General features: G+C 44.2%; 1 protein-coding gene across 1 annotated transcript in view; it reads left to right on the top strand.

The window, feature by feature from the left end:
* The window catches only part of cct7 (chaperonin containing TCP1, subunit 7 (eta)), a 38,144-nt gene that overhangs the window by 9,814 nt on the left and 5,739 nt on the right, over positions 1-22,591 (top strand). The window contains exons 3-10 of the mRNA XM_041200873.1: positions 146-252; positions 1,437-1,562; positions 3,607-3,659; positions 4,541-4,712; positions 6,440-6,604; positions 11,464-11,652; positions 14,442-14,539; positions 19,215-19,347. Of these exons, the coding sequence (XP_041056807.1) occupies positions 146-252; positions 1,437-1,562; positions 3,607-3,659; positions 4,541-4,712; positions 6,440-6,604; positions 11,464-11,652; positions 14,442-14,539; positions 19,215-19,347 (1,043 nt within the window). The remainder of the gene's footprint in view (positions 1-145; positions 253-1,436; positions 1,563-3,606; positions 3,660-4,540; positions 4,713-6,439; positions 6,605-11,463; positions 11,653-14,441; positions 14,540-19,214; positions 19,348-22,591) is intronic.

A 22,591-nucleotide genomic window follows, 5' to 3' on the forward strand; every position in this document is an offset into this window, starting at 1 on the left:
GCTGATAACAATTGTGCCTGTACTACTGTACAGCTAATCAAACACAGACCAAGGATTGCACATGCACCTTTTGCTCTGGATGGCGTATACTAGACAGCTGGAAGAGTCTCTGGTGCATTAAATGTGTGGTGTGTTTTTTTTTTAGGGAAAGCTACTGTTTCAAATGATGGAGCCACCATCTTGAAGCTTCTCGATGTTGTTCATCCAGCTGCAAAAACCCTTGTGGACATCGCAAAATCACAAGATGCTGAGGTAAAATGAAAGGGAACATTTTCATTTCCTCTCTTCCAAATCAAGATTCAAGTGCTACGAGAGATTAGACAACGTCTACTCACACCGAGGGAATGTGGATCACTGCCCTTTCACACTCTGGGATAGTGGGTCACACACTGTCCTTTCACACTCAGGGACAGTGGGTCACACACTGCCCTTTCACACTCTGGGACAGTGGGTCATACACTGTCCTTTCACACTCTGGGACAGTGGGTCACATGCTGGCCTTTCACACTCTGGGACAGTGGGTCACACGCTGTCCTTTCACACACTGGGACAGTGGGTCACACACTGGGACAGTGGGTCACACACTGGGACAGTGGGTCACACACTGTCCTTTCACACTCTGGGACAGTGGGTCACACACTGTCCTTTCACACTCTGGGACAGTGGGTCACACACTGTCCTTTCACACTCTGGGACAGTGAGTCACACACTGTCCTTTCACACTCTGGGACAGTGGGTCACACACTCCTTTCACACTCTGGGACAGTGGGTCACACACTGTCCTTTCACACTCTGGGACAGTGGGTCACACACTGGGACAGTGGGTCACACTCTGGGACAGTGGGTCACACTCTGGGACAGTGGGTCACACGCTGTCCTTTCACACTCTGGGACAGTGGGCCACACGCTGTCCTTTCACACTCTGGGACAGTGGGTCACACTCTGGGACAGTGGGTCACACGCTGTCCTTTCACACTCTGGGACAGTGGGTCACGCACTGTCCTTTCACACTCTGGGACAGTGGGTCACATGCTGGCCTTTCACACTCTGGGACAGTGGGTCACACACTGTCCTTTCACACTCTGGGACAGTGGGTCACACACTGTCCTTTCACACTCTGGGACAGTGGGTCACACACTGTCCTTTCACACACTGGGCCAGTGGGTCCCACACTGGGCCAGTGGGTCCCACACTGGGACAGTGGGTCACACTCTGGGACAGTGGGTCACACGCTGTCCTTTCACACTCTGGGACAGTGGGTCACACGCTGGCCTTTCACACTCTGGGACAGTGGGTCACACACTGTTATTTTACACTCTGGGACAGCAGTGTGATCGTGGATCAGGCACTCCTTTTAAATGGGCTCATAGTTGTAAGGATGACGTTTAGGATGCGTATAATGGTAATATGTTGACTTTTCTTGTCTGTCTTTCCAGGTGGGTGATGGAACCACTTCCGTTACTTTACTTGCTGCTGAATTCCTGAGACAGATCAAATCCTATGTGGAAGAGGGACTTCATCCCCAGATTATCATCCGATCCTTCCGTAAGGCCACGCAGCTGGTAATAATGGCTCTTCTTTTATTTTATAATGGGCTGGGTTGTGATTTAATGGATGTCCCTGGATCTTCAATACCTCTGAAGAAGAATTTAGAAACTGGTCCGATCCCCTTTCTGTCACAGTCTGAAAGCTATTTTGCTTGCATTTTTATGGTTTCCTGAAAATCAATCCCCAGACAGGCACTCATCTTGTTGACTTATGATCCCTTTGTCTCTTTTTAATCTGCCTCAATATGTGGGTTGATATTTTGTGACATATGAATTAGCCAGTGAGCAGGAGTATTCACCCCAGATATACAGTTTGAACCAGTCTTAGCAAGTATTTGGTGGTATGTTCTGAATAATTCCATTGGGTCATCTTTATATCATAAACTTACGAGTTGGATAATTTGGCATCTGTGTGTTTTGCACTCTTCAAGACTTGAAGTATGACCTAAACTAAGCCACAGATGATGTCCAGTGTGACTGAGACTCTGGTAACCGATTGCTCCACACGTGCTCCCTGCAGCCTTTGACACAGTTGACCCACTCTCCTCCAGCACCTTTTCTCCACTGTCAAGTTCAGTGGGCTATCCTCGCCTGCTTTCATTCCAAAAATATGTCAAATTGCACACACGCGCCTGTGGCATCCACCACGTTTTTCAACACCTCCAGTTCCTTTGTGTTGTTGGACTGTTTCTTCGATATCTGGTTCTTGTATGGATGAGTTATGTTACTGAACTAGTAACCCAGAGGCCTGGATTACTAATCCAGGAGATGAGTTCAAGTCCCACCATGGCAGTTTGTAAATTGAATTCACTTAATTAAATAAACCTGGAATAAAAAGCTACTCTCAGTAATGGTGATCATGAAGCTATTGGATTGTTGTAATAAACCCACCTCGTTCACTAGTGTCCTTGAGGGATGGAAACCTGCCAGCCTTTAAAGGGTCTGTCCTGTGTGTGATTTCAGGTGCCCACCAGTGTGGTTTACTCTTAACTACCATGTGAAATGGCCTAGTTGCTATCACCTTCACTAGAACAGTTAGGGATAGGCAATAAATACTACCAGCAATGTCCACATCCTCTGAATAAATAGAAAAACATGCAAGTTATTCCAGTACACATTGTGGAGTGGGGGGTGGGATCTGAAACCATTATCTAGAGCCTCTATTACAAACTTTGATCTGTCACCACTGATTCTACCCCACTCCATGGCCTCTGTTTCAGGTTGAGCCAGAATGTTTTCAACCTTGGCATCCTATTTGACACAAAACTGGGACTCAAGCATCCTATTCCCATCACCAAGATTGCCTACTTCTGCCTTTGTAACATGCCCCATCTCTGCCACTGTCTCAACCCATCTGCTGAAATCTTAACCATGCCTTTGTTAGTCCAATGTTCTCCCGGCCAGCCTCCCATATTCCACCACCTGTAAATTTCAGCACATCCAAAACTCTGCTGTTCTAATGCGCACTGAGTCCCAGTCATACATTATTGTTGGCTCCTGGCCTAGTAACATGAAGTTCAAAATTTTTATCCCTTGATGTTTCTTCAACCCTTGTCCCTTGTGCATTTTCCTCCCCATGACTTCCTTTGCCCCTTAATTGGTGGCCGTCTCTTTAGCTGCTTAGGCCCTAAGCTCTGGAATTCCCTCCCTATATCTCTGTCTCTCCATCTCGCCTCCTTTCAGACCTTCCTTAAAACTTAAAATCTTTTTGTCGAGCCTTGCACACCCTTTCCAGTGTCTCGTGCTCAATTTCGATCTGATTACAGTCCTGTGAAGTAGCTTGGAATGCTTTACTATTTATATAGCACCCTTATTGTGCTTTCCACAAGTTACTGATGCTGTTAATGTTGGATGAGGTTCAGTTTTTGTGGTTTGATTCAAGGTTACAAATATTTCCTCCACTTGCCCCTATGTTATCAGCACTTGATAAACAAAAGTTTGATTGGCTCTGCTGGTATCTTTGGATATAACCTGGTGTATAACGGAGTGTATAGACTGAGAAGCCCTCCTCAAGAGCTCTTACTTTGTAGCTGATGCTGATTTTTCTTTTCTGGTATAGGCCTTGGAAAAAATCAAAGCCATTGCTGTAACTGTGAAGAGAGATGACAAAGAGTAAGTATAAAATATACTGTAAGCTCACTGACTCACACAGCTACCTGGATTCAACATTGCATCACCCTGTTTCCTGTAGGGATCTCTTCCATTCTCCCAATTCCTCTGTCTCCCTTGCATATGCTCAGACGAAGCCATCTTCTATGCCAGTGTTCTGATATTTCTTTCTTTTTTTTTACCTCAGTGGAGGATTCCCTGTCTCTGTGGTTAACAGGACCCTCAACCTCATCCATTTCATTTCGCACATTTCTGCTTTCATCCCTTTCCAGAACATGTTAGGGTTCCCTTGTCCTCACCTTCCACCCCAGCCTCCACATTCAAGGGATTATCCTTTCCCATTTTTGCCATCTCCGGCGTGATTCCTCCACTGAACACATTCTTCCCCTTTTCAGCATTCCGAAGGGAATGTTCCCACCGCGACACCATGGTCCACTCCTCAGTCACCCCCTTTTTCAGCACTTGCATTTTCCAGATACAGGTTCAGCAGATGCTACTGCCTTCAAGTGCTGCATGTTGCTGTTAGTCGAAATCATGGAATCCCTATCTTAAGTGCCTATGTATGTTTCAAGTCGGGATGGTGTTTGACTTGGAGAGGATTATGTTTCCATGCACCCTCTGCCCCTGTCCTTCTTGGTGATGGAAGTCCTGGATTTGGGAGGTGCTGTTCAAGCAGCCTTGGAGCATTGCTGCATTGCATCCAGTAGGCAGCACAGTCGGTAGCCATGTACACTATGGTAAAGAGTGTGGAAATGCTGTCAATCAAGTGGACTTGTTTGTTGTTGCTTTAACAGGCTGGATGCAGTTGTAGAATAAACATGTCTAGTTTTAATGCTGCTCCTTTCAATGTACATGGTTTGTTTTATCTCGTCCCACCCTTGCAGACATCAGAGAGAGCTTTTAGAGAAATGCGCTGCTACTGCCCTCAGCTCCAAACTGATTGCTCTTCAGAAAGGTTTCTTCTCCAAGATGGTGGTGGATGCAGTCATGATGCTGGATGTCCTTCTCCCACTGAAAATGATTGGGATAAAGAAAGTTCAAGGAGGAGGTCTGGAGGTTAGTGTTTGACAACATTAATCCTATCTGGTTATTTACATGAAATTCTTTCTCTTGCTGGAAGAAAATACGAAAAGAATTTTTCATAGCCGCCTCTAAGAGCTTAGTGAATCTTTTTCAAAAATCTGTTCTTCTGATTTCGAAAGATTTAGCATAACTTCCTTGCTGATGTACGCTGAACCTCTATAAAGCTACTGAACCCATATGCTTGATTATCAACTTGACATGCCACCATCAAAGATTTGTGTACGTGAAATCCCAGGTTTCTTTGTTGCTGCACCATATTTAAAATTCACTTCTAGTATCTCATCACTATCACGCAACACATCTCAGCATTATGTTTCAATCACCATGCCCATTTCACCAATCTATGTTCTCCTGAAGTCTGCAACTTACTTATACTGTATGTCCAAGCTTCGTGTCATCTACAACCATACCCTGTATACCCATGTCCAGGTAATTCAAAAAGAACAGGGGTCTTGATACAAATCTTGGGCAATACCAAGGTATACCTCCTTCCAGTCTGACAAAACACCATTCAGCACTGCTCTCTGCTTTTCTGTCTTAATTGTTGTCACTGTACCTCTAATCGCATGAGCCACAAGTCTATTATTTGGTACTTTGTCAAATACCTATAGAATCATAGAATGGTTACAGCAAAGAAAGAGACCGCTTGACCCGTTGTGTTTGTACTGGCATTTAAAGGAGCAGTTTACCTAGTGCCACTCCTCTGTCTTTTCCCCAAACCTTCTCGCTTCACCCCTACCCCCAACCCACATTGTGCCAGAGATCTTGTCTCTTCTCTCTTCATCAATCCACACAATGGCAGAGACCCTGTCCCTTCTCTCTTCATCAATCCACACATTGCCAAAGACCCTGTCCCTTCTCTCTCCCCTCCTGCAATCCACGCACTGCCAGAGACCCTGACCCTTCTCTCTTCATTAACCCACGCACTGCCAGAGACCGAGGCCCTTCTCTCTTCATTAACCCACAGACTGCCAGAGACCCTATCTCTTCTCTCTTCATCAATGCCCACACTACCAGAGACCCTGTCTTCTCTCTCCCCTCCCGTAATCCACGCACTGCCAGAGACCCTGACCCTTCTCTCTTCCCCTGCCCCAATCCACACACTGCCAGTGACCCTGATCCTTCTCTCTCCCCTCCATTTGCTATAAGCTGGTCTTTGCTACAATAAAGACCAAACCCTTTTCTGCCTGGCCCAATTACTTGCAAGGGCATGACAAGTCATTCATCACCAACTATTGTCATTGTGTAGTTCTGCACATCTCTATGGTGTGTATTTCAAGGGAGTCTGGGGAATCGTGTCAGAGATCAAGGCTCTGTCCGTCCTTGTTGGGCCAGGCATGCACAGTGCCATGTACAGTTAGCATGGACTTGTGAATTCTGTATTCTATATTTTGTGTATGACCTTTCTGTCAAGTACTAATAAACTTCTCCACTGGTACCTTTAGGTAGTTGACATTGGGAAATTAGAATGGGGTTGTCGGGAAGTCTTAGTGGGTGCATTTATAATTTCAAGTTGCCTTGCAATTTAGAAACTATCAGCTGCTGTACAAGTTCTGGAGGTCCATACGCCAACTGTATCTCACCTCAATCTTTTACGAAAAGCACCACATAAATGGAACCTAAAGTTTAACTTTTAAAAATGCCAGTTTCAATGAATTTTGCGTGTCTGTTTTCTTACACATGCTTGGTATTGATCACAGGAATCTCAGCTGATTGCTGGTGTTGCCTTCAAGAAAACGTTCTCTTATGCTGGGTTTGAAATGCAGCCCAAGAAGTATGAAAAACCTAAAATCGCACTGCTGAATGTGGAGTTGGAGCTCAAAGCTGAGAAGGATAATGCAGAGGTTCGGGTGAACAGTGTTGAGGTCAGTATTCTTGAGGACAGAACGGTGAATGTCACTGCAAAAACAGAATTACCTGGAAAAACTCAGCAGGTCTGGCAGCATCGGCGGAGAAGAAAAGAGTTGACGTTTCGAGTCCTCATGACCCTTCGACAGAACTTGAGTTCGAGTCCAAGAAAGAGTTGAAATATAAGCTGGTTTAAGGTGTGTGTGTGGGGGGCGGAGAGATAGAGAGGTGGAGGGGGGGGGTGTGGTTGTAGGGACAAACAAGCAGTGATAGCAGCAGATCATCAAAAGATGTCAACGACAATAGTACAATAGAACACATAGGTGTTAAAGTTAAAGTTGGTGATATTATCTAAACGAATGTGCTAATTAAGAATGGATGGTAGGGCACTCAAGGTATAGCTCTAGTGGGGTTTTTTTTATAATGGAAATAAGTGGGAAAAGGAAAATCTTTATAATTTATTGGAAAAAAAGGGAAGGGGGAAACAGAAAGGGGGTGGGGATGGGGTAGGGAGCTCACGACCTAAAGTTGTTGAATTCAATATTCAGTCCGGAAGGCTGTAAAGTCCCTAGTCGGAAGATGAGGTGTTGTTCCTCCAGTTTGCGTTGGGCTTCACTGGAACAATGCAGCAAGCCAAAGACAGACATGTGGGCAAGAGAGCAGGGTGGAGTGTTAAAATGGCAAGCGACAGGGAGGTTTGGGTCATTCTTGCGGACAGACCGCAGGTGTTCTGCAAAGCCGTCGCCCAGTTTACATTTGGTCTCTCCAATGTAGAGGAGACCACATTGGGAGCAACGAATGCAGTAGACTAAGTTGGGGGAAATGCAAGTGAAATGCTGCTTCACTTGAAAGGAGTGTTTGGGTCCTTGGACGGTGAGGAGAGAGGAAGTGAAGGGGCAGGTGTTGCATCTTTTACGTGGGCATGGGGTTGTGCCAAATGAGGGGGTTGAGGAGTAGGGGGTGATGGAGGAGTGGACCAGGGTGTCCCAGAGGGAACAATCCTGTGGAATGCCGCCACGGGGGGGTGAAGGGAAGATGTGTTTGGTGGTGGCATCATGCTGGAGTTGGTGGAAATGGCGGAGGATGATCCTTTGAATGCGGAGGCTGGTGGGGTGATTAGTGAGGACAAGGGGGACCCTATCATGTTTCTGGGAGGGAGGAGAAGGTGTGAGGGCGGATGCGCGGGAGATGGGCCGGACACGGTTGAGGGCCCTGTCAACGACCGTGGGTGGAAAACCTCGGTTAAGGAAGAAGGAGGACATGTCAGAGGAACTGTTTTTGAATGTAGCATCATCGGAACAGATGCGACGGAGGCGAAGGAACTGAGAGAATGGGATGGAGTCCTTACAGGAAGCGGGGTGTGAGGAGCTGTAGTCGAGATAGCTGTGGGAGTCGGTGGGTTTGTAATGGATATTGGTGGACAGTCTATCACCAGAGATTGAGACAGAGAGGTCAAGGAAGGGAAGGGAAGTGTCAGAGATGGACCACGTGGAAATGATGGAGGGGTGGAGATTGGAAGCAAAATTAATAAATTTTTCCAAGTCCCGATGAGAGCATGACGCGGCACCGAAGTAATCGTCGATATTCCGGAGAAAGAGTTGTGGAAGGGGGCCGGAGTAGGACTGCAACAAGGAATGTTCCACATACCCCATAAAGAGACAGGCATAGCTGGGGCCCATGCGGGTACCCATAGCCACACCTTTTATTTGGAGGAAGTGAGAGGAGTTGAAGGAGAAATTGTTCAGCATGAGAACAAGTTCAGCCAGACGGAGGAGAGTAGTGGTGGATGGGGATTGTTCGGGCCTTTGTTCGAGGAAGAAGCTAAGGGCCCTCAGACCATCCTGGTGGGGGATGGAGGTGTAGAGGGATTGGACGTCCATGGTGAAGAGGAAGCGGTTGGGGCCAGGGAACTGGAAATTGTTCATGTGACGTAAGGTGTCAGAGGAATCACGGATGTAGGTGGGAAGGGACTGGACAAGGGGAGAGAGAAGGGAGTCAAGATAACGAGAAATGAGTTCTGTGGGGCAGGAGTAAGCTGAGATGATCGGTCTACCGGGGCAGTTCTGTTTGTGGATTTTGGGTAGGAGATAGAAGCGGGCCGTCCGAGGTTGGGTGACTATCAGGTTGGTAGCTGTGGGAGGGAGATCCCCAGAGGAGATGAGGTCAGTGACAGTCCTGGAAACAATGGCTTGATGTTCAGTGGTGGGGTCGTGGTCCAGGGAGAGGTAGGAGGAAGTGTCTGCGAGTTGACGCTCAGCTTCCGCGAGGTAGAGGTCAGTGCGCCAGACAACAACAGCACCACCCTTGTCAGCAGGTTTGATGACAATGTCAGGGTTGGACCTGAGAGAATGGAGTGCAGTAAGTTCAGAGAGAGACAGGTTAGAATGGGTGAGAGGAGCAGAGAAATTGAGACGACTAATGTCGCGCCGACAGTTCTCAATGAAAAGATCGAGTGAATGTCACTGCACTGGCTTGAGTCTTAATTCTATTGTGAGCTTGTGCAGAGGGGTGGGCAGTCCAGGCCAGGGTTGCCGCTCGTGTACTATTTAGTGTCTTGCATGTGGTGCATGTGATGGATACGCTGAACCCTTCTTAAAGTCACTGTGCAGAGTCACAGTGTAGAATTAGTAACTGATTGCAATATTGAAGTGCTGCCAGTATCTACAACACCACACCCCAGCAAGGAGAAGGCTCTTCATTCAGAGGATGGGATTGAAATCGGTGGATGTGGAATATCTAGAGCTCATTTCCTCCAGTAGAGAGTGAGTTGCGTCACAGACTAACTGTTCCCATATGATCACATGTCGATTTGAGTGATCCGTCCAGTATTGGTCTTTCCTGTCCTGACATATATGGAGGAATGCTATGTTATATTTCATATCTGTTTAATGAAAGTGACTGAATGCTTAGTAGAATGAGCTTGTTCCATTGTTTGCTTTGTTGTAACTATTGTCAGGCAATAACAATTCTCTAATCCCTTCGCAAACACAGGATAATACAGGGTGGTCCCATCAAAAACTAGTGTCTCTAATTGCTCACTCCCTCAGTATTTCCAGTTTAATCATACAATATCACATTTTTCACAGCAGTTTGCTAACTACCTTGTTAATCACCATACCTTGCACAACTTGCAATATTATTTCTGTGCATCACGTGTGTGTGGTGTGAAATGTGCAGGATTAACAGTTACAGACGAATGGGGAGCCATCTGTTGATGTCAGCGTCAGCTGACTTGATTCTGCCCACCTCTGTTGAGGTGGCTTGATGATCTCTGTTCATACCACTCTTATATGCTGTATCTCTGTCAACAAATTACAAGTTGCAGGATACTGATTTGTCTCAGGAGTTTGACTCTTTCTTTTCAGCCTGAGAAGCTGGATTCGCATCGAGGTTAGACTAATGGAGTGAAAGTCTCCTTTCTCTGTTAACTATTGGAGTCCTCTGTGGAGTGGCTTTAGACAGTCATAATTGCAGTAGATTCTCGTGGACACAGGCCCAAAATACAAAATGGCCCCTTACCATTAATTGGTAATCTTTCAGAGAGGCTTAGGATGTCTGGTGTGAGAAATGCCAATTTTTCAGTAGAGAGTGTGTGATGCTGAATCTGGAGAAGAAGAGTATTGAGTTCTGCAGCCCTACCCTTGCTCCTTCAGCTCACCCCGAGAAGCTGGAACTAAATAATAACTCCAAGAGGCTTAAGTTGGATTTGAACTGCTTAGACTGTGTTAGCTGAGGGGTTGAGAATGATTTCTCCATTAAGGACCAGGCATCAAGTTGTGGGCAATGGCCTTGTGGCTTAGCTTTAATTAGATTTGGACTTGGTAGTAAAATGCTAATCCGTTTCCCCTCAATATTGTGTTGTACAGACTGATTCCACTGTTTTGTCGCTATGCACTGGGCTTAGTGCACTGTAATATCGAGCCCCACTGTTTTCCCTGAGCCGTGACAAATGTGAATAAGCTTAATCAAACCACCAGATTTCCCCAATTCTACCTAACTGTTTAATTTAGGTTAACCGAATACAACACCAGGTTTGTAAACTTAATAAGTAAATAACTGTTTATTGAACAAACTGTCATTAACCAGTGACAAAAGAAAGATATATGAACTGCTGACTTCTAACGCGATAACTTAAACTCCAACCCCCTCCTTAAATCCCTATACATGCACTCACACAAGACACACAAATGATGGATTTTAAGGGTGGGATAAAACAGTTCAATAGCACCAGTTCCAGAGTATAGGATTCGGTGGATTGATTTTGATTGATGTCTTCCAGATTCTTCTCAATTCTTGTTGATGACATGAGGAGGCCTTCTAGCACTTTCAGCATTTAGTCCACTGACTGAGCACTTGCCTTTCAATGTCTATCAGTGATTTTCCCCTTTGCCTCCTTTGCCTCTTGGGAAGGGATTTCAGAGAGAAAGCAGGTTATAGAGATATAAAGAGAAAAAGCCAGCTAGCTGCTATTGTGGAATTACTGGAATCTTCCACAAGCAGAAGAAAGAGGTTTTAGGTTTTGTTCCTTTCAGGCTAGGAGCTATTCAGCTGCACTGTCCTCACACAAAACCTGGTCAGTTGGTCAGGAGCCAATTAAAGTGCTGTTGTCAGGCAGCTCCCTTGGTTCAGGACTCCTTTCTGACACTATCCTGCCTTTCATGGCACCCTGTTCCAGGACTGCAACATTGTATATATCTCTCATCCTGTTCTAGTGGGCATGTCTTTCAACCTGCCGCCATTGTAATTTTAAAATCCGCATTTCAACACAAAATAAAAAGATATGTTTTTTACAACAGTCCAGCAGAAATAAAAAGATATGTTCCTTACAGTTTACATGCACTCACCATTAAATACTCTGAATTCCTTTTGCTTCTAGGACTATCAGGCCATTGTTGATGCAGAGTGGAATATCCTTTATGACAAGCTTGAGAAAATCCACCTGTCCGGGGCCAAGGTTGTCTTGTCTAAACTTCCAATTGGGGATGTGGCAACACAGTATTTTGCAGACAGGGACTTGTTCTGCGCAGGCAGAGTCCCAGAGGAGGATCTCAAGCGAACTATGATGGTCAGTGAATTTATGGAGCCTAATGGTAAAATGCTTGAATGGAAATGTGCTGCTGGTACAAACTGAGCGAATCCACCCTCACTAATATAATCGTACCAGCTCATGCTGAGTGAATCCACCCTCACTAATACAATAGTGCCAGCCCATTCTGAGTGAATCCACCCTCATTAATATAATCATACCTGCCCATTCTGAGTGAATCCACCCTCACTAATACAATAGTGCCAGCCCATTCTGAGTGAATCCACCCTCATTAATATAATCATACCTGCCCATACTGAGTGAATCCACCCTCACTAATATAATCATACCAGCCCATACTGAGTGAATCCACCCTCACTGATACAATAGTACCAGCCCATTCTGAGTGAATCCACCCTCACTAGTACAATAGTACCAGCCCATTCTGAGTGAATCCACCCTCACTAATACAATAGTACCAGCCCATTCTGAGTGAATCCACCCTCATTAATATAATCATACCAGCCCATACTGAGTGAATCCACCCTCACTAATACAATAGTGCCAGCCCATTCTGAGTGAATCCACCCTCATTAATATAATCATACCAGCCCATTCTGAGTGAATCCACCCTCATTAATATAATCATACCAGCCCATTCTGAGTGAATCCACCCTCATTAATATAATCATACCAGCCCATTCTGAGTGAATCCACCCTCATTAATATAATCATACCTGCCCATTCTGAGTGAATCCACCCTCATTAATATAATCAAACCTTTCCATGCTGAGTTAATCCACCCTCACTAATACAATAGTGCCAGCCCATTCTGAGTGAATCCACCCTCATTAATATAATCATACCAGCCCATTCTGAGTGAATCCACCCTCATTAATATAATCGTACCAGCCCATTCTGAGTGAATCCACCCTCATTAACATAATCGAACCTGTCCATGCTGAGTTAATCCACCCTCACTAATATAATCGTACCAGCCCATTCTGAGTGAATCCTCCCTCACTGATACAATAGTACCAGCCCATACTGAGTAAATCCACCTTCACAAATATAATAGTACCAGCCCATTCTGAGTGAATCAACCCTCACTGATACAATAGTACCAGCCCATTCTGAGTGAATCCACCTTCACGAATATAATAGTACCAGCCCATTCTGAGTGAATCAACCCTCACTGATACAATAGTACCAGCCCATACTGAGTAAATCCACCTTCACAAATATAATAGTACCAGTTCATGCTGAGTGAATCCACCTTCATTAATATAATTGAACCTGCCCATGACCTGCCCATGCTGTGTGAATCCGCCCACACTAATACAATAGTACCAGCCCATACTGAGTAAATCCACCTTCACGAATGTAATAGTACCAGTTCATGCTGCAGTCTTACCAGCAGGTAGTGCTCATTGTTGGTTGTCTTGGTGAAAATGTGTAGGAGATATTGAAACCACTGTACCATAATGATTCACTTTCCTTTTAGCAAAAAGTAAATTTTAGGCAAAGAATGGGTGAAGAATTGTTGAGTTTGCGTTGTATAAGGCGCAAGATATACAGCACAGTATTCTGTTACTAAATTCTCCTCTTCATGTTTCTTGTTGAGAGGCTATTGGCTGACCCTTGCTGCTTACATGACACCAGCAGCTTTTCGGTTGTGAGCCTGGACACAGATATCAATTGGCTATTTCACTGCAGAAAGCGTCTGAGCCAAACCTAAACTGTGTCCATTGTTTAGCTGGGGTAAATAAAGTGATCCAGGGAGGGTTCGTGGCAGATTGCCTCTTTCATCCCTTCTCCCTACCCTATCCTACACCACAGAGTTAAAAAAAAATGTTGCTTTAAGCCAGAGACATTTGTGTTGGCAACTGACAGCACAGACCAGTGATCTAATCTGGTCTACACAGCCTACATTAGGGTAAGATTAGAGCGGTCAGAATCCAGGGGGTTTAAACGTTGAATATGCATGTACGATAACAGCTGGCTGTCATTTGTATTCGTTCGTGGGATGTGGGCACCACTGGCAAGGCAAGCATTTTTTGCTCATCCCTATTTTCCCTTGCACTTAGTGGCTTGCTAGACCATTTCAGAGGGTAGTTCAGAGTTAACCACATCAGCCGTCTACAAGGTGCACTGCAGGAACTCACCAAGGCCCCTTAGACAGCACCTTCCAAACCCACGACTGCTACCATCTAGAAGGATGAGGGCAGCAGACACATAGGTTCACCACCACCTGGAAGCTCCCCTCCAAGCTATACACTATTCTCACTTGGAAATATATCGCCATTCCTTCACTGTTGCTGGGTCAATATCCTGGAGTTCCTTCCCTAACAGCACTGTGGGTGTACCTACACCTCATGGACTGCAGCGGTTCAAGAAGGCAGCTCACCACCACCTTCTCAAGGGCAATTAGGATGGGCAATAAATGCTGGCCCAGCCAGCGAAGCCCACATCTTATGAATGCATAAAGAAAAAACATTGTATGCCAGACCAAGTAAGAATGGCAGAATTCCTTCTCTAAAGGACATTAGTGAACCAGATGGGTTTTTATAACAATCAATGATAGTTTTATGGTCACCATTACTGAGGTTAGGTTTATATTCCAAATATTTATTAATTGAATTTAAATTTCACCATCTGCCATGATGGGATTTGAACCCATGTTCCAAGAACGTTAGTCTGGGCCTCTGGATTACTAGTCCAGTGACACTACCACCATGCCACCATCTTCCCCAGATGTTAATGGAACAGGTACAGGTGTTTTGGTTCTCTGCGATCATTTTTGTGTTTTTGCCTTTCTTGTCTTTTAGGCCTGTGGTGGTTCCATTCAGACTAGCGTTAATTCCTTGACAGACGATGTGTTGGGACAATGTGCACTTTTTGAGGAAGCCCAGGTTGGAAGTGAAAGGTACAACTAATACTAGGCGCTGTATCTACCATGTTTGTATATGAAAGCAGCAGTACAGCTTAAAATCTGTGACATAAAGAGCAAATGGTCAATAGAATGAACGTGGGAAATCCAACTACTCGCAGACACCCTCAGAAACAAAGGACATAGGAGCAGGAGTAGGCCTTTCGGCTTGTCGAGCCTGCTTTTGCCATTCAAACAATCATGACTGATCATCTACCTCAATGCCATTTTCTTCCACTATCCCCATATCCATTGACTTCATTAGTATCCAGAGATCTATTGATTTCCGTTTTGAACATATTCAGTGATTGAGCTTCCACAGCTCTCTTGGGTAGAGAATTCCAAAGTGAATGAAGAGTGAAGAAATTCCTCCTCATCACAGCATTAAATGGCTGACCCTTATTCTGAGACGTGTCCCCAGGTTCTAGACTCACCACCCAGGGGGAAACATCCTACTGTCACTTTCCAAGGATTTTGTAAGTTTCAATGAGACCACCTCTCATTCAATTTCTCTTCATAAGACAATCCCACCATCCCAGGGATTAGTCTGGTGAATCTTTGTTTCACTTCCTCTATGGCAAGTACGTCCTTCCTTATTTAAGGAGACCAAAACTGTACACAATGCTCCAGGTGCGGTCTACACAATTGCAGCAAGACACCTTTGCTCTTGTACTCAAATCCCCTTGTGATGAAGGCCAATATACCATTTACCTTCCTAATTGCTTGCTGCACTTGCATGTTAGCTTTTAGTGACAAGGATACCCAGGTCTCTTTGGGCATCAACAATTCCCAATCCTGCTCCATTTAAGAAATACTGTACCTTTCTGTTTATTTCTACAAAAGTGGATAACTTCACTAATTCATGTTATAGGAACATAGGAGCAGGAGTAGGCCATTCAGCCCATCGAGCCAGCTCCGCCATTCAATACGATCATAGCTAATCGTCCACTTTAATGCCTTTTTCCCCACACTATCCCTATATCTTATTGGTGTTTAGAAACCTGTCAATCTCTGCTTTAAACATACTCAATGACTGAGCTTCCACTACCCTCTGAGGTCGGGAATTCCAAAGATTCACAGTTCTCTGAGCAAACAAATCCTCCTCATCTCAGTCTTAAGTGGCTTCTCCCTTATTTTAAAATTGTCTCTCCTGGTCCTTGACTCCCCAACAGGGGAGACATCTTATCTTCATCTACCCTGTCTATCCCTTTAAATATTTTTGTAGGTTTCAATGAGATCATCTCTCATTCTTCGAAACTCCCGAGAATACAGGCCCAGTTTCCTCAATCTTTCTTCATAGGACAGTCCTGCCATTCCGGGAACAAGTCTGGTGAACCTTCATTGCACCCCCTCTATGGCAATAATATTCTTCATAAGGGACCAAAACTGCATACACAACTCCAGGTGCAGTCTGACCAAGGTTTTATGCAGTTGAAGCAAGACTTTGCTACTCCTATATGCCAATCCTCTTGTGATAAAGGCTAACATACCATTAGCCTTCCTAATTGTCTGCTACACCTGCATGTTAGCTTTTAATGGCTTATTGATGAGGATACCCAGGTCCCTTTATACATCTACACTTTCTAATCTCTTACCATTAGAGAAATACTCTGCATGTATTCCTCCTACCAAAGTGGATGACCTCACATTTTTCCACATAATATTCCATCTGCCATGTTTTTGCCCACTCACAGAGTCTGTCCAAATCCTTAGAAGCTGCTGTGCATCTGCCTCACAACACACATTTCCATCTAGCTTTGTGTTATCTGAGAAGTTGGAAATATTAATTAAATTTGATCCCCACATCCAAATCATTGTGAACAGCTGGGCCCCAAGCATTGATCCTGAGGTTCCCCACTCGTCACAGCCTGCTAATGCAAGAGTGATCTCTTTATTCAAACTCTCTGTTAACCAATCCTTAATCCATGCCAGTATATTACCTCCTATCCCATGTGCTTTAAATTTTCTAACCCACCTCCTGTGGGGGACTTCATCCAAAACCTTCTGAAAATCCAAGAATACTACATCTACCAACTCCCTTTTATCAATTCTGTTAGTAACATCCTCAAAAAACTCCCAACAGGTTTGTCAAGCATGATTTCCCATTCATAAATCCATGTTGACTACGCCCATATATAGATTAGATTCCATCTGCCATGTTCTTGCCCATTCACTTAGCCTGTCCAAGTCCCCTTGAAGCCTCCTTGCATCCTCCTCACAATTCCCACTCCCACCTAGTTTTGTGTCATCAGCAAATTTGGGAATATTACATTTGGCCCCCACGTCCAAATCATTTTTATAGATTGTGAACAGGGTGGCCCAAGCACTGATCCTTGTGGTACCCCACTAGTAACAGCCTGACATCCTGAGAATGAACTGTTTATCCCTATTTTCTGCCTGTTAACTAATTCTCAGTCTGTACCAGTATATTACCCTCACTCCCATGTGCTGCAACTTTGTTTACTAACCCCCTGTGTGGGACCTTATTACAAACTTTCTGAAAATCTAAATACACTACATCCACTGTTTCTCCTTTATTTGTGCTACAAGTAACATTCTCAAAAAACTCTTCACATGTTTGTCAAACATGATTTCTCTTTCATAAATGTGGACTCTGTCTAATCATGTAATTATTTTCCAAGTGTCTAGTTATCACATCATTTTCCCTATTTCTGACATCAAGCTAACAGGTGTTCTTGTTTTCTCTCTCCCTCCCTTCTTAAATAGTGAGGTTACATTTTCTGCTTTCCAGTCTGCAAGGACCTTCCCAGAATCTAGAACTTTGAAAGATAACCACCAATGCGTCCACTATCTCTTTAGCCACTTCCTTCAACCCGCTGGGATGTAGCTCATCAGACCCAGAGGATTTTTTTCAACCAATTAATTTATTGAACAGTACCTCTTTATTAATATTAATTTCTTTCAGCTCCTCATTTTCACAAACCCCTTGATTCACAGTATTTCTGGGAGATTTTCTGTGTCTTCCTCTGTGAAGACAGACACAAAGTAATTGTTTTGTTTCCCTGCTATTTTCCTATTCTCCATAATGAATTCTCCTGTCTCCGCCTGTAACGGACTGACGTTTATTCTTGCTAATCTTTTCCTTTTCACATAAAGAAGCTTTTACAGACCACCTTTATGTTTCTTGCTTACTTGTATTCATATTCTGTTTTCTTTTTTTTACCAGTTTCTTGATCCTCCTTGGCTGGATTCTGAATTGCTCCCAATCCTTGGGCTTACCACTTTTCATGGCAGTGTTATAAACCACTTCCTTTGATTTACTACAATCTTTAACTTCTGTTGTTAGTCACGGTTGATTCACTTCTCTTGTTGGGTTTTTGTGTCTTCGAAGAATGTATATTTGTTGTAGGCCATGTAATGCTTCTTTAAATATTAGCTATTGCCTGTCTACCATCAAATTTTTTTACAGTAATTTTCCCAATCCACCATAGCCAACTTGCCCCTTGTGCCTTTATAGTTTCCTTTGTTCAAATTTAAGACCCTAGATTCTGGATGGATTATATCACTTTCAAACTTAGTGACCATAATATTATAGAATTTTGCATTATTTCCTAAAGGCTCCTTTACAACAAGGTTACCTATTAGCACTTTCTCATTACATAATGCTAATTGTAAAATAGCCCAATCCCTAATTGATTCTTCAATGTATTGCTCCAGAAACCTATCTCGTACACACTGCAGGAATTCATCTTCCACCACACTAGTGCTAATTAGATTTACCCAGTCTATATGTAAATTGAAATTGCCCACCATTACTGTATTAGCCATGTTACATGCAGCTCTAGTTTTCTGATTTATACTGTGCCCAATGTTACCACCACAGTTTGATGGCCTATAAACAACTTCCAACAACGTTTGCTGCTTCTTGCTTTTGCTTAGCTTCAACTTCTTTTGCTGTTTCAGCACTGTCAAGACGATCTCTCGTCGAAGCACTCAAGGGCCCAGCCTTGCTGAGAGAGATGGGAGTGACCCATTAGAGAGGAAACTGGGCTAGACAAAATAATAAGGGATGGGGAAAAACAGCGAGAGTCATAATTGCAGATATGTACCCAGCAGTGATGGGCGGCATAATCTTAGAAATGTGGGTTAATTTATTTTGGGGCGTAGGTTTGAATACTGAATTGAGGGTAGAATTCAAGATCAGTCATGGATAGGGTGCTATTTACACCTAGACCTCTATCCAGCAATATTAACTAGGGTATGATATGAGAGTGTGTCCCTTTACAGGATTGTGTCAATGCAGGAATGCCTATTGCAGTGTGTTAAACAGTTGCCCTCTTGGGCTTGAACTAGTATCCATTCCAGATAGGTGGGGTGGGGACTTCCTCGTGTCAGGCACGGAGAGGTCCTACCTGTCGTGATCTAGGAACATGGGACTTAGGAGAGGGAGTAGGTCATTCGCCCCTTTGAGCCAGCTCTGCCATTCAACATTCTGAATGGTCTCAGCCTAGTTTTCAGTGAATATGGGTCAACAGCACAGAGCTGTCCTGTAATTCGATTATTTCTTTCACCGGCACGCGCATTCCTCATTTACACAAGTGCAGCCTACATATTGTGAAAGATGGTTTCGAAGCTTTCAGCCGATCGATGATGGTTATTGTTCATTGAGTCAACAACAGAATTGTGACCTTTTCTTTTGCCCGCTCTGCAGATACAACTTCTTCACCGGGTGCCCCAAGGCCAAGACCTGTACGATTATTCTTCGAGGAGGTTCTGAGCAGTTTATGGAAGAGACTGAGCGTTCCCTTCATGACGCAATAATGATCGTTCGGCGGGCCATCAAGGTGAGGAAATAAACAGCAGTGTCGGGGTCCGAGCCACAGCCTCTGGTGAATTCAGCCTGCGTGCTATTAGAAGCCCAGAGATTTCATACAGGTTAAATGAAGCAGCAAATACACAGCAGGCAAATGACATGTCAAATAGTATGGTTGGGTGATATGCCTGGGTCAGCTCTAACACCCATGACTATGCCAGTGTCAGCATGACTGTCTGAATCTAGGGCAATGTCTTGTGCCAGGTACATATTCAGCTGTGTGGGGTCTAGATGAGGGGATGGGGATTTCCAATAAAACCATTGAGTGGAAAACTATTTGTGAGACCATTCAAGATTGTGAGTATAGTAAAGATTGGCACGTGGGGTTAAATTCTGAATTCAGCTCGGGTAGCTGAGCTAGTAGTGCCTCTCTGTGTGAGCTTGCTGCCTCCTTCCCTCAATACGCCTTTCTGTTACGTGCTCAAATACGATCATAGAACGATCCAACACAAAAGAAAGCTATTCAGCCCCTTGTTTGAGCCAGCTTTTTGGGAGAGCGATCTGATTAATCCCATTGCCCATCTATTTCCTGTAAAGTGCTGTAATTGTTTTTCCTCCCAAGAATTGAACCTATTCCCTTTAGAAATTATAGAATGGTTCCAGCACAGAAGGAGACCAGTGGACCTGAAGTGTCCATGTAGCCTCTGCAAGAGTTACTCAGTGAGAACCATTCCTTGCAAATTCTTTCCCTTCAGTCTCTCTTCCAAATCTCCTTTGAAAGCCCCAATTGTATCTGCTTGTGCCACACTATTAGGCAGTGCGTTCCAAATACTAACCATTTAAGAAGTATTCCTCATGTTGCCATTTATTCTTTTGCCAATCACCTTAAGTCTGTGTCCTCTAGTCGTTGACACTTCCCCCAACCCTCCCCCCTCTAACTACTCTGTCCTGATACCTCATGGTTTTGAACAGTTCTATCAGATCCCCCTTTAATCTTTTCTAAGGAGAGCAACCACTTCTCCAATCTACCCGTGTAACTGAAGCCCCTCATTCCTGGAATCATTCTTGTAAATTCTTTCTGCACCTTCCGTAAAGCCTTTACATTCTTCTGAAAGTGTGGTGCCCAGAATTGGACACACAACTCCAGTTGAGGCAGAACCAAAGGTTCATCATACTTCCTTGCTTTTACACTCTAAGCCAAGGACCCCATTTGCTTTTTTAACAACTTTCCCAACATACCATGTTGCCTTCAGTGATTTGTGCACATAAAGCCCCTGCAGCCCCTTTAGAATTGTTTGTTTATTTATTTTATATTGTCTCCTTGTTTTTCCTACTAAAATGTATCACTCTTACTTCTTTGCATTATTCTGCAATATTTTCCCATTCCATCAGCCTGTCTATGTCCTCTTGAAGTATACCACTATCCTCCTTACAGTTCACTATACTCCCAAATTCTGTGCCAATTGCAAATTTTGAAATTGTGCCCTCCACACCCAAGTCTAGATCATTCATATAGATTAAGAAAGGCAGAGATCCTATTAACGGTCCCTGGCTCTATTCCAGTCTGAGAAACAACTATTCACCACTACTGTATTTCCTCTCACTCAGAGAACTTGGTACTAACGCTGCAACTGTCCCTTTTATTCTGTGGGCTTCAACTTTGCTGGCATTATGTGGCATTTAAAATGCTTTTGGAAATCCAGATAGGCCATATTAACTGCATTAGCCGGATCGACCATCTGTTACTGCATCAAAAAACTCACTCATGCCTTCACTACCTTTAGACTTGACTATTCAAACGTACTCTTGCTGGTCTCCCACATTCTTTTTCTTCATTCTTTCATGCCCATCCCTAATCACCCATTGCTGTGGATCTTTTTTTAAATTATTCGTTCATGGGATGTGGGTGTCACTGACTGGGCCAGCATTTATTGCCCATCCTTGTTTCCCTTGTTCAGAGGGCATTTGAGAGTCAACCACATTGCTGTGGGTCTGGAGTTGCAGGTAGGCCAGACCAGGTGAGGACGGCAGATTTCCTTCCTTAAAGGACATTAGTGATGGGTTTTTATAACAATCGACAATGTTTTCATAGTCGTCATCAGACTTTTAATTCCAGATGTTTCTTGAATTCAAATTCCACCATCTGCCATGGTGGGATTCGATCCCAGGTCCCCAGTGCATTACCCTGGGTCTCTGGAGTACCAGTCCAGTGATAATACCACAATGCCACTGCCTCCCTTTTGGAGCCACATGTAGGCTAGACCTGTTTATGACAGCAGATTTCCTTCCCTAAAGGACTTTAGTGAACCAGATGGGTTTTTACAGCAGTTGATGATAGTTGTTGATGATAATTCTGCCTTTCCTAAAATGGAGGTCATCTAATATTTTGCTGCCCCTCTTCCCCACCAAGTCACTCACCATCCTGACTTGGAAATATATCGCCACTCCCTCATTGTCACTGGGTCAAAATCCTGGAACTCCCTCCTTAACAGCTCCGTGGCTGTACCTACACCACATGGACTGTAGCGGTTCAAGAAGGCAGCTCACCACCACCTTCTCAAGGGCAATTGGGGATGGGCAATAAATGCTGGTCCAGCCAGCGAAGCCCACTTCCTGTGGATGAATAAAAAAAATTTGCGGAAAGTCTATTCCCTTATCACTCCACTGATTGCTGACCTACATTGGCTCCCAGTCAAGCAATGTCTCGATTTTAAAATCCTCATCCTTGTTTTCAAATGGTGCCAGCCCTCTGTAATCTCCTCCAACCTCATGATCCCCCGAAATATCTGTGCTCTTCTAATTCTGGCCTCTTGTACGTTCCCAATTTTAGTTGCTCCACGATTGTTGGCTGTGCCTTCAACTGCCTGGGCCTCAAGTTATGGAATATCCTCTGTATATCTCTCCGACTCTTTACCTCCGTTTCCTCCTTTAAGACACTCCTTAAAACCTACCTCTTTGACCAAGCATTTGGTCATTTTGATCATAAGATGATCTTATGTGACTCAGTGACATACTTGATATTAGAATACTCCTGTGAAGCGCCTTGGGATGCTTCATTGGGTTAATGATGCTAAATGACAAGTGGCAAATGAAGTTCAATGCAGAGAACTTTGAGGTGATTTATTTTGGCAGGAAGAATATGGTGAGACTGTATAAAATAAAGGGAGAAACACTAAAGGAGGTGCAGGAACAAAGGAACCTTGGTGTATATGTACATAGGCTATTGAAGATTGCAGGGCATGTTGAGTGAGCAGTTAATAAAGCATTAAGTATCT

The sequence above is a fragment of the Carcharodon carcharias genome, chromosome 1, assembly GCF_017639515.1.
Source record: "Carcharodon carcharias isolate sCarCar2 chromosome 1, sCarCar2.pri, whole genome shotgun sequence".
NCBI classification, from domain to species: Eukaryota; Metazoa; Chordata; class Chondrichthyes; order Lamniformes; family Lamnidae; genus Carcharodon; species Carcharodon carcharias.